The 12,930-nt window shown below is 38.7% G+C and overlaps 1 protein-coding gene across 1 annotated transcript; it reads right to left on the bottom strand.

The window, feature by feature from the left end:
- Positions 1 to 264: 264 nt before the first annotated feature.
- Positions 265 to 8,585, bottom strand: LOC141796307 (uncharacterized). Its single transcript, XM_074677344.1, has 7 exons — positions 8,308 to 8,585; positions 8,094 to 8,218; positions 4,088 to 4,151; positions 3,843 to 4,008; positions 3,624 to 3,766; positions 3,316 to 3,426; positions 265 to 1,927 (listed from the first exon to the last, which is right to left on the bottom strand). Exons 1-7 carry the CDS (start codon positions 8,458 to 8,460, stop codon positions 1,748 to 1,750), a joined length of 942 nt encoding a protein of 313 aa, XP_074533445.1. The 5' UTR covers positions 8,461 to 8,585; the 3' UTR covers positions 265 to 1,747.
- Positions 8,586 to 12,930: the final 4,345 nt, after the last annotated feature.

Raw genomic sequence — 12,930 nt, 5'->3', positions numbered from 1 at the left:
TTGTGTCTCCAGATGTAACTGTGCCAGTTTCAGATTCAGCACCACAATAGCAATCAAAAACAAACAAGAACACACAAATACAAAAACAAAAAAACACTTTTTTTTTTAAGAACAGAAGAAGAGCGTGTGGACTAACTGTTTCTACTGCTGCGATGAATAAACGTAAATTTAGTTTTGCTAAGACTGGTTTAATGAAGTAGTTCTCTATCTGAAGCGGTTCTATCTGAAGCGGTTCTATCTGAAGCGGTTCTATGTTTTTGCGTCTGCAAAAGTCAAAGAGCTGGGGTTGAGATAACTGGCGCTGCTGGGAAGTGTCATGCAGATAGTAAAGGGTGAACATGAGCTACAGGTGGCGTCACTACGCCCGGTCGTTTTGGGGTGTAGTGGCGCCACCTGTTGAATGCTGTGAAAATGAAAATAACGTCCAAATTAAGAGCTAAAAATTCCAACAAAAAAGGAACAGAAAGGGGTCAAAATAAATCCTCTTCCTCAGGCGTCAGGGTTAAAAACGTTATATTCATTATGAAGCTGTGATGTCATCGATATGCCCAAAATAAAAAAATAGTTTGTTTATAACCGTAGGATTAATAAATGAGGCCTATCGGCTGTAGGGGCTGAACAGGAATTGCTGGTTTCAAGAGGGGGGCTTTGAGGCTTTTCTCTGACAGCTAGAGGGTGCCAGACCTGTCAGTCCAATGAGCTGTGCCTCTGATTGGTTAAAAGAGTCACACCTGTACAGTTGTTTCTGCTCTGGCGCATACTGTACTTCTTTTTTCTTATTTATAACAAAGCAGGTTTCAAAACTCTGCATCAAAAGCAGATGGGTGACATCACAGAGGCAGTGTTTTATGCAGCCTATGGCCTAAAACAAAGCTGTGTATTTGAAGTGACACACACTTTTTGCATCCAATCATAGAGTCCCTGCACCGAGTCGATAAAGAACAAGTACTTAAAAATATACTTTAGTTTTGAAATTTAATAAACATTTTTTCCTCCAAACCCGTTTCTGTTCCTGTAAAAACCTCCTAAAACGCCAAAGAGAAAAATAAATAAATAAAAAATTAGACTGCCACTGCAGTTTGAAATGGCACCAAAAGGTTGAGTATAAAATCAGTATTCCTGGAATGGATTTTAATCCGATATAAACGGATTGTAAAGTGCTTTTTAAATCTTTTTCTTGAAGGTTAGATTCCTGGACACGTGGACTCTCAAATTGCATCAGCCTCCAGGAAAGTGTTTTGGTAGGAGGGGTTGCATCCTGCAGAGATGCTGGGCCGGGGCCTGCAGCTGAGAGCCAGCTCTCCACGAGCTCTCGGTCAACACTGAGTGCATCAGCCTCAGCTAACCTCCGACACGTCACATGATCACCAGCCTTCCTTCTCTCCTCTCTCTGGCCGGTACCGACCGCTGCAGACCATGAACACCACACAGCTGCTGCAGTTTGGGACGTGCTCAGACGTGTTCGTTGAGCCACTTCAATCTGGGGCTTGTGGAGTCGCTGGCGCCGTCACCTTTTCCTATTTTCAGGGGGAATCATCTCTGCCTGCCCGACCAGCTGACAGGCACCTTCACTACAAGAAATTATCCTCCTCCTGTTAGTAACCAAAAAGTTAGGGCTGTTTTTAATCTTTATAAAGCCGAATCTACCAACCGCTCAACTAATTTACCTTCTTAGCTATTCAAAGGAAACAGTGGACCCCAGAGGTGTGAAATCAACAGTTAACCACAAAACATCATCGTCTGAAGCTCATTCATGCCCGTACGAGTTTCTGAAGCGCTCCATGAGGTAATCTCCTGCCGTCACTGGAGGGTACTTCTCTGGGTCTTTGTAGCAGGTGATCAGAGCCTCGTCGTCTGGATGGACGAAGAACGCCATGGACTGACGTGTGCGAGCGTCTCCAGGAGGGGGCAGCAGAACTCTGTGTCGCTACAAGACAGAAACACAGAAAAGATGAGCTTTCACTTTAACTCATCTTCATTTTCTTCTCTCTCAGTGTTCCTACATGACTGTTACTGATGAGCGCGAATGGAGGCTCCTGAGTCTTTCCTCCAGAGCAGGGGTCTGCAACTGTTACTTTAAGAAAGAGCCATTTTTCCTCAGCTCACCTGGATCAAAGTCATTCAGGAGCCACAAAATCTACTTTATCTTCACAATAAAGACAAAATAGTGTAAAAAAAATTCTATACACAGAAAAAAATCTAGTGAATAATTATCTATAAGTGAAGTTTTTTGTGTTTATAGAATTGTACATGTGAAGTCTTCGTTGTTTATTTTAAATACATTTGCAAATTTTTCAAAAAAAATTATGAATAAGAATATTCCATAAACTTAACTTTATTTTTGAAATTTAAAACTTTGCAAAACCTTTAAGAACTTAAAATTTCACAAATGTGCAAAAATTTCAAAAAATAGGAATCAGTTAAAAAAAATCTATTACATTTGCAGGAATTTTGGAAAAAAAAATTTAAGAGGTTGCAAAAGATTGCAAAAAAAAAATTAAACTAAAAAAAATATTGAAAAAATAAAATAAAGCATTTCAAAAATTTGCAAACATTCTGAATTTTTTTTTTTAATGTGTTTGGATTAAAAACAATTGTAAATTAAACAATTTTGAAAAAAAAAAACAATAAGTTAAAAACTGTACTAGATTTGCAGGAATTTCACAAAAAAATAAAAAGTTGCAAATTAAAATTGAAGTGAAAAAATTTTAAAAAAGCATTTCAAAAGTTTGGAAACATTCTGAAATGTAAAAAATGTGCTTTCATTAAAAACAATTGTAAAATTAAATACATTTGAAAATTCTGAAAAAAAAAAAAAAATTGAAATCGTTTTTTTTTAAATGCAAAAAAAACTGTAAATGTAAAAAAAGTGCCACATTTAAAAAAGATGATATCTCAAAAATACTTATAATAATATTTCTTAACTTTTGAAATGAAACATGAATGTAACAACCTATATTTACTACACTGTTGAACTAAATCTTCATCCCATCTGTCAATAAAGCCTGCCACCGCTCTACTTCACCTCCTACAACATCAACAGCCCACCAACTTTCCATGCACCTGTGGCTAACCTCAAGTTTTACAGCCCTGGGAAGATAACTACATCTACAAAAAGACTCATCTGGAAGAAAATACTGATTTTAATTGTGTGGATGGATTCATTTAACTGACAACGTGCTGGATTAATATACACGATTGATAAGTGGAAAGACATTAGAAAATGATTTTGTGCGGTGGCAGGCTTTATTGACAGATGGGATGAAGATTTAGCTCAACAAAGCACAGAACCTGCAGAAATTGCTCTGAACTCACCACAGACACAAAGTAATCGTTGGTCCAGCGCTGCATCAGGTCAGCGATGTTGACCAGGACTCCTCCAGGAATGCACGGAGCAGCCACGAACTCATTAGCACGACTGCGAACCTGGAAGTTAACGAGTGAGCAAAGGTTTCACATTAAACGATGTGAGTGGACCAGTTCCTCTATATCAAAGCTCCACCAAGAAGCAAACTTCAAACATTCAGCTCAGTTTCTATCAGACAGGAGGATTCTGAGCTCATCAGTCTGTCAGTGTTGGAGAAGTCAGTGGTCCATGTTTGGTTAGCAGAGGGTGGAGTTACCTCCAGGCCTTCAGAGCTCTGGAACAACAAGGTGATGCTGCCGTAGTCTGAGTGGTCTCCACACCTCAGCTGACCCTCCTTGGCGTGCTCACTCTGCACGGCTGGGTAGTACAGGGAGCGCAGGGTGGTGCCGTTTATCAAAGCTGGAAGAGACAACACCTCTGTTAGCAGGCGTCTGTAAATCTACGGAGTGTTTCTGAGGAGGGGCCGGGCGTTTACCTTCTCCTATGTTACGGTGTGGCTCCAGGAAGGTCTCCGGGGCCACGTCCAGACAGTGGGCCATCACCCTGAGCACCCGCAGGCTCAGCTCCTTACAGCGGAGGAAGAAAGACGTGTGGATGTCCTGGAAGGACTCCTCCTGGGACGACTTCACTGATGGCCACTTCTGCAGCACAAGACAGACGACTTTAAATCATAAAACTCTGACTGAACGTTAAACAGACTCTGTTAGGGAGCTCTCTTACTATCTCTGGGTGCAGTAACACGTTGAACGCCTCCTTCAGGTCTCCAGGGCGACGAGGATTCAACCTGGGAAGCAGCAAATGAAGACAAGCTGTGAGTGACGCAGATTGTAAATTTATCACTCCAAAAAAAAAAACAAAAGAGGAGGGAAACTTAAGTCTGTTTTTTAGGAGACAAAAAAAATGAAATACTGAACTGTTATAAACTCAGTTAGACAGAGGGTCGAGACAAATAATTTTAAAAGCTCGTCATCATCTGTTCATTCGTTCTAATTCTAATAAAAAATATACTGATTATTCATATGTTGCCTCTTTTTACAGGTTTTCATTCCTTCATAAAATCATAAAACTTAGATGAATTTGCTTTTACTATAAACTCAACACTTGGCAATTGTAGTTTCTAATGTATTTCGCCAGCTCATGTCATTAATTCAATTTTGGTCAAAGGACTAATTTTGTGTAATACTGTTAGTGCCCAGTAGGGGGGGTTGATGGCTGCACTCCAATGGACAAAATCAGTGGCACAGTTTTGATCTAGGTTTAATTTCACCCCTTAAACATGTTAAAAAACTAAAAAATTAGCACACACATTAAGATTGTCAAAAATTTTGATAGGATACCAAACTTGACCCCCCAACATCCCATAATATGCTATCCTGTTGCGCCACCTAGACACACTAAAACACCTCTAGTTTCCAGTGGGAACGTCGTAGAGAGATCAAACCAACATCAAAATGTTTGTCTCATTGAGACCCAAAAATCATACACTGGTACCCCTGACCTATTTCCAACAGGAAGCTGGCAATTTGCCTTTCCAAAACAATGTCAATTTTTACCATTTCTTCAAAAGTTATCTTGTCTGGAACCATAAGTGGTATCGGCTTGAAAATTGCTGAGATGACAGGCTAGACTCTGCTTTACAAAAGCTGTTTATGGTTTTGACGTTTCGAACCCGGTTTTCGAACGACAAGCCCTCAAAGTCAGTGACCCCACAGAAGCCCTTTGAGCTCGCCCATTAAGAATGAATGGGAGCCGAAGATCAAGCTGCAGTATTTTGGCTTCTACACAAAAAAGAAAAAGTCCTTCAGCTTTAAAAACAACATGGATGGATTCTTGATAAAGGTTCCTACAAATAAATAATTTTTACACAGATTAGGTCAACATTCTGGCCTCTATGAGGAGTTGTTTCTAAACTTTTGTGAATTTGAATCCTCTCTCTGCTGTAGTAGTTGGTGATGATGTCACACGCTCAGTAAGAGTTCCGTGCACCTGCAGCAGTGATGATGTCACAAACTCATTAGGAGTTCCGTGCAGCTGGTCATGTGACTCACTGAAGGAGGGAAAATGCTATGTTTTAAACACACAGATTAAAAGGAGATCAAACTTTCACAGTGGAAGTAAAACAGGTGTGATGGACCAAGCAGAGAGCCGCTGATCTCTGATTGCAGCTTATTTTTGTATGAAAATGCAGCACAAATATGTATTTTAACGCAGAGTGACTTAAAGTAAAGCTGTATTTAAAAAAAAAAAAAACAGGTCTTTATATTTTTTTTCAGTTTCTAAGAGACAATTAGCTTTGATGTGGGTGTTAAAAGAAACGGAAGATGCTTTGTATTTTAGTTAAAGATCAAGCTCCTGAGGAAAGAGGAATAAAAGTCTCTGGCCCTGTTCATAGACGTGTTTGTTCAGGTGCAGCCAGTGCTCAGGTTTTAAAGAGACCTGGCAGCTCCCAGATCAGTTTTTCTCTCCCAAGACGGCAAAAAGGTTGAATTCACTGCATCCAGCACTGGATAAAGGGCTGTGCTTAGATACTGACAAACATACAAACCCATTGAAATACACAAGTTAATGATCTCTTTCTTTTCCCTCTCATTCACACACACAGCATGTGCACTGTATTAATGTTCTCATTCAAATCTGATGCTTTTCTCCGTTTCTATACAAACAGCTGTGTGTGATCTAACCAGGGGATAAAATGTTAAAATTCTGTACTTAAATGAAATTTTAATGACAGACTGGAACAAATTAAAAATAAAATGTGGTGAAAGTGAACAAACATTTTGAAATGTATGAGTTTTAAAGCATTTTTAGACTGTTAACAGAAGTGGACATTTTCAGTCCCTTTCATAAAAACAGGGAGTTTTTTGTTTTTCAATCATGGCACAAAAAATAAAAATGAATTTTAATCAGTGTTGCTGTCGACTAATGACTTATTTCAGACTATTACTATTTACACAAGACTTATTGGTAGCACCAAGAATATATAAAAATGTGAACGTTGAGGGTTTTTGTCCAACAGGTGCAGTGTGCAAACTACAGCCTGATCGATTAATCGGGCCAATTAATCAGCGGGCCGATTAATCGGGCCAATTAATCAGCGGGCCGATTAATCGGGCTGATTAATCAGGCCGATTATAGCCTGTCACAGAATAATCAACATCAGCCAAAATGTAGCCGATTATAATTTTTTTTTTTTTTTTCATGTAAGTTTTAAAGAGTGTGTAACAATGTTTAATGTCGTGCAAGTTGCACCTTTGTAAAAATAATCAAAGATGTATGTGTCAGTAAATTTACATGTCCACCATAATTTAAAGTAAGACTATAGAATGGCATTTTAACAAGTTTGCACGAATTTGCCCTATTGCCTTATTTATCAGTGTGTTTACAGTTTGACTTTTTTTTCAATTCATCATTGTTTTTAAAGTTTGACTTTTCTTATTATTAATCACTGTGTTTAAAGTTTAACTTTTTTATTATCATTGTGTGTTAACGGATTGACTTTTTTTCTACTTACTGTGTATAAAGTTTGACTTATATATTCATTATTGTGTTTACAGCTTGTTCTTATTTATCATTGGTTTACACTACAGTTCTTATGTTGTCAGTTTTATTATTAAAGTTCCTTGTTTTAATTTAATAGTGTTCTGTCTCTGTCTTGAATCATATGGGTATTATAATTTATGTTTATATACAGTATATATCCAGTGTTTATCAATGAATTTATTATATATATATATATCAGTCGATATATCGGATATCGGCTTTTTTTTCCCCCCAGTATCGGCCCCAAAAATCCCATATCGGTCGGGCTCTAGTGCAAACAAACAGATATTTGAAGAGTTCAAAAAAACAAAGTTGTGGATATATTTTATACTCTATTAGTTTTGTTTCCTACATGATTTTCCAGCGCCAGGATGTACATATTTATTGCCACAAAAGGAAAAACTTTTGTTGTTGAAGTCCAAAATATTAAATACAAAGAGCGTGGAAAAAAAAGTTTCTCTTCTAAAAGTTGGTTAACCATAGAGCCTAGCTAGACAGATTAAAAGTCTACGACCCCACAGGGAAGGTCACTGACTGACGGGACGCTGCAGCAGTTGAGATTTCTCAGAATTGTATCATCACTGGAGTTTAAAGATAGCAACACAAGAGGAGCTGACAACGGTCACGTCGCTGTGAAACACGTCATACTCATCACCATCAAGGAGTTTGTGAAGAGAAACACAACTTCTGCTTTCCCTGACACCTGACCTGGAATCTAATAAGTGACGTCCAGTGAGCCTGAGACATCATTAACTAGATTTTATTGCTGTGTGAGAGTTTAGGGTCAGATAAGCTCTAGATAAAGGCTAAATAAACCATATATAATCCAATAAAGATTAATTTCACCAGTAAAGTGATCTGTGTGCCTCTATACAGGGCACGGGGTAAACAGTTTTTCTTCTTGACTTCTTGTTAAACTGGTAAAAACACTAATTTAGCACTGTTACTCATTTTCCAGAGAAAGGGGAAACCTCATTTCTAAAGAAACTGATTTCATTTCCTTCTTTCATTTCCTTAAATCATCAACAAGGAGGCAGTGACTAAGAGGCAAGTGGCTGATGCAAGTGAAGGAGTCTAGGATGTAACTTCAGGGTTAAAGGGTCCAAACCAAGTAATTGGTGACGAATAAAGCGATGACTACTAATTGGGGACCGGGACCGGGGTCTGAATGTCGTCCGGGACTCACTTCTCTGTCTCCATGGCGACCCAGCCGTGGTTCACGTTGTGTTTGAAGGTTCCCCGGGTGTACGGTTGTTTCAGGTCTTCTGGCTGCAGGAAGAAGTCTTTGGAGATGTCCATAATACGCCGAATCTGTCCACAAACACACACAGTTAAAATTTTACAGAAACAAAGTCAACCACTGCCGGTTTTACACAGGATAGTTTCTCCTTCAGTCTCACCTCCTCTTCGGTGATGCCTGTTTTGAGCAGATAGACGAAGCCGACCTTTGTGAAAGCCTCTTTTAGTTCCTGACTCAGAGTCTCCAGGTCCTCTTCAGAAACATCTTTCTTCTCCAGGCTGTAGGCGCTGAAGTCCACCGTAGGAATAACCATTTTGAGACTTAACCAAACTCAACCACGGCCCCTCTCCTTCTGCTAGTTTTCAGACTAAACCGCGCAGTTATCGCGCCTGATAAACACAGGAGTCCAGGCCCACATCGCTCGGCAGGTGACGTCATCTCCGTGTGGGCGTTCGGCATCCTCCGTAAATATTTGGCGCCAACTACCGTACTGGAGTTTATGATGTCACGTACCAGCTCTACAAACTTCCTGGGGCTCTGCATTGATGAGTTTCTTTATTTCAAAAAACATATGGAAGATCTCACAAAGAAACTGCCTAAATATGCTGCCCTGTTTTTTAAGTGGAGACATTATCTCCCTCTCTCCACACTTCTCATTTTGTATAAATCTTTATTCGAACCTTATTTACAATACTGCAATATTAGGGGAGAGCGGGGTAAACTGAGACACTTTTGACATTGTTTGACCTGTCGGCAAGTGGAAATTAAATTGAAGTGAAATCAACACATGTACATTAATTTCATGATGATATATAATATATAATGATTGGTCATGGAAATATAACCTGTTAACAAAATGGTCTTTGTGGCTCAACTTGCCCCAGCTAAGGGGTGAATTGCTCCACCTCAAAGGGTAAATTGAACCACATGGGGGTAAGTTCTTTTGACTTTTTTGGTAGCGTTCCTTGAAGTTGATGAACCAATCTCGACCTAAAAGAATAGGGACATTATTAAGGATTTATTTAGCTACAAGACCAACTGTTTACCTGAGTTGAATTGTGATCTCCTCTACACTACCTGAGGCCATGGAACTGGTCAGCCAGTTTTTTCTCATGGTTTCCAGGTCTTCCTCCATCTCTTCTGTAAAGACCCTCTTTGCGTTTGCTGTCCCTGTGTAGCCTGCCACTGTCACTTCCCCTCCCTTTTTCTTTTTTAGGAATCTGCGTAAGGTTGACCTGTCAATGTTTCTCTCTGAGGACACTTTTCTCATGGATTTTCCACCCTGGACTTTGGTTGCTGCTCTCTGCATCTCCTCACAGGGTGTTGAGCCCCAGTTTGTCTTCCTTGACATTCTAGCTTGTCCACAATGTTACACATATTTAAAAAGAAATAAAAAACAAATCATTATGTATTACTACACTTTAACACGTTTCACCTCTGACACTTTAGTGCCTCATTGTGGGGTAACTTAAATCACTGGGTCAATTTACCCCAAGCAGTTTGGCTCACTTTACCCCACAGCCACCATTTTGTTAAAAACAACCTAGCCTAGCAATTCAGGCTAATACCTAGCTACACAATTCACATGGTTTTATACATTGATAGTTCAGCAACACATTTGATGTGTGTTTTTAAATATAGTTAAAATTATTTTGAGTTTATAGTCATTATTCGTGATATGTTGAAAATTTACTTCGACATGCAAAAAATGATTTTTGGAGAATAAAAGTTACTTAACACTTCAACTTTTGTTTTTGTTCACCACAGGGGCAGGCTAACTAAACCCAGAGTCATGTGACCACTGATGCGTATCGTTTCCCAGAGACGGAGGGGGGGGGGGTCAATTTACCTACAGGCTCAACTTACCCCATTCTCCCTATATGGTGTAATACATTTCCAACTCACTTAAAAAAGCTTGAGGTACTCCAAAAAAACAGTCATACATGCCTTAACATGGTCCGAATTTAATGCATCCACAAAACAGATTTTCCACTGCTACAACCTTCTGAGGCTTAGAGAGTACAACTACCTACAGAGTGCCTGTGTAATGTACCAGACTGTCCACAAATTAAACCCTAAACTATGTGACCTCATCCCAATCTGTGCTCTTCGACACACTTTTCTAACCTAATCTAATTGCTGGGAAAAAACGAAGGCTAAAATGTACAAGCTTTAGCATTGTATGTAAAGGACCACAGATTTGGAACGAGCTTGATGAAACACTAAAAATGTCACTTTCCATCTCCACCTTCAAGAAAAGTATGTCTAGTATCTAATGTGCTGATCAATATATTACATGAATACTCGTCTCTTTTGCATCTTTTCATCTTCCTCAACCAACACTGTTACCTTAACTCTCATTGATTCAATGAAACCAGAATACTGAGATTGTCTATTGTTTGTATGTTGTCCATGTTTTTAAGGATATCTGGCCAATATCCTTAAAAACATGGAAAATTGGACCTCTATTAAAAGCTTTAAATAGCTTCCTTGGGGAGACCCCTTTCACACACCTGATTGTATCTAAAAATAAAAACAATAATAATGAGGATAGATGCTTGTTGTATACTCCAAGTATTGTATTGTATCTTCTGGATGATGACTTGTTTATTTATTTCTACATTTCAGTTCAGATTTTTTAACTGGAATTTTATTTTTTGTTTGATGCTTTTCCTTTAATGATCCTGTTTTAGCAGTTTTTATTATGCACCTGGTGTTACTAGTCACGCTTTACCATATTATTTATCCAACTTTTATTTTACATTGTTTTTAAAAGAAAATTATCATTGTTTTTTGTTGATTTATGTATTTACACATTTACCTATTTTACCCCTAGTATTTTTGACTTTATTTAAAATTAATAATTATTTTAATTGTTAGCTCCTGTGTCTCCTCATTTTCCTCATAATTCTGTTTTCTGTCAGGATTTCCCTTTTATGTCTCTGTGTGTTTGAGTAAGTGTGTGTGTATATTGAATATGGTTTGGTGGATGGGGTATTGTGGGGGTTTTCATTTTATGCAATTATGCAGTTTTCTTCTTTTTATTCCACTTCTTGTTATTTTTATCCCCATGTAAAGCACTTTGTATTATAAAGAAACTGGAAAGTCCTGTATGAAAAGTGCTATACAAATAAAGTTTGATTGACTGATGATTGGAACAAAATGTAAGATAAGGTCGTTTGTTATTACGGCCACTGGTGGGGCAAACTGTGGCATCATTTTGAGTTTAAATCAGAAAAGGGAACAAGATTATATTACAGTACAAATTATCATCCAGGGACTTCATGTCCAACTTTAAGAAACATTTACAGGTATGAAGACAAACTGCTAACGTTTGCTGGAATACACAGAGTTCAGTAAGCTAAAGTTTGGGTGTGTTAGCATGCTAACCTGTCGATAACCACTGTACCGTGTGGACACTCCTGTTAAAAAATCCTGTGGGTTGTCTCAGTCTATGTATTCAACTGAAACAGCACCTGTCTGACTTTTGACTTCACAAGTTATCTCTGTATCTATGGACCAAGATCACTGACAAAATGTAAAGATAGAATTTCCCTCTGTTTCTCCAAAGCTCATTTTTTCAATACCTGTGACCCCATAGGATTCATATCAAGACTTAATCGTACACTTGTGGGTTATTTTGTTCATCGTTTTATTAGAAAAACATTAAGAACAGAAATATAGAGTGACAGGGGTTTGAAAACAAAAATTTAACAATGTAAGCAGAAGGAAAATTAAGCTGGTAGATAAAACATTTACGATAGACCAATCCTGAGAAACTCCAGAAAATGACGAGCCGCCATTACTTCGGTGGAAAAAGCTCCTTAACTAGCGTATGTTTAAATAAGAGCGGTCAGAAACATCAACCTAAACCAAAGTTTTACGTTTCATCACTGTAGAATAATTACACCAAGGAGATGTGGGAGGGTGTGCAGTTTTAGGCTACCATAACAGCAGTGGGTACCAGGAAGATTATCCTGATTGTCCCCAAACAGCACACGGCTAATTAAATCTTCATGATAAAAACAGGAAGTAGTAGCTGGTTAGCATGCGCAGGCTCACAGCACCAAAGATGTATCAATAAACGTAGGACAGCAGTTAACTATTCCTGACCCAGATGACTTTTTGTTTTCTTTTGATGGCGTGGAAAGCGTGACAGCTGGATGCTAAAGTTTAAGGTGAACAGCGGTTGGAGCTGGATTCATCAGCTTACGAGGACTAAAGTCGTCAATGGGGTGAGTAACATTGTTCATCTGAAATGCAGGGTCTCTCGATGGTGTTTTGAAAACATAGCTGTGAGCTGCTCATGATAGCTAATAAGCTAATGGGCTAACTGGGAGTTAACTGAAAGTCTTGGCTGTTCACTGTGTGAAATGCAATAAGAGGCAGCTAGACATACGTTATGATGATTTTTATTGACTTTAACTCAGGTGGAGTTTTGTGCTGAAACGTGTTGCTCCAGCTTTGCTCTTGTGAGACATGATACTGGATCAGTGTTTTTGTTTTTAGCTGTTTCGTTGCTGTTTAACGCTAGTTACAACCGTAAGTGGTTTATGAGTGAATCCTGGAAGTTGATCAGCAACTAGAGTCCACCATGAACTCTGGACCTAAATTCACATTTTTAACGTTATTTTCTAAATGGATTAAGTCTTACAGCCCTCTGATTACAGTACTCTTGTAATTCTGTAACGTTTTTACAACAAACATCTCTACCACTCTCACAGCCAGCAGGTGGTAGTACTGTTCCACCACAGTAATGGCGTCCAGACACAATGGCGCTGCC

Source organism: Halichoeres trimaculatus, unplaced genomic scaffold (genome assembly GCF_033239565.1).
Source record: "Halichoeres trimaculatus isolate MK-OKI-2021-1 unplaced genomic scaffold, fHalTri1.1 fHalTri1_scaffold_10, whole genome shotgun sequence".
NCBI classification, from domain to species: domain Eukaryota; kingdom Metazoa; phylum Chordata; class Actinopteri; order Labriformes; family Labridae; genus Halichoeres; species Halichoeres trimaculatus.
This window is presented reverse-complemented; position numbering and strand designations above follow the sequence as displayed.

What these genes read in the sequence shown, in the direction of transcription:
- LOC141796307 (XM_074677344.1), bottom strand. Translation starts at nt 8,460, where the DNA reads ATGGTTATTCCTACGGTGGACTTCAGCGCCTACAGCCTGGAGAAGAAA. An exon ending in ACACCGTAACATAGGAGAAG is followed by an intron (nt 3,767 to 3,842) that starts GTAAACGCCCGG and finishes TGTCTCTTCCAG; the next exon opens with CTTTGATAAACGGCACCACC. An exon ending in AGAGCTCTGAAGGCCTGGAG is followed by an intron (nt 3,427 to 3,623) that starts GTAACTCCACCC and finishes GTTAACTTCCAG; the next exon opens with GTTCGCAGTCGTGCTAATGA.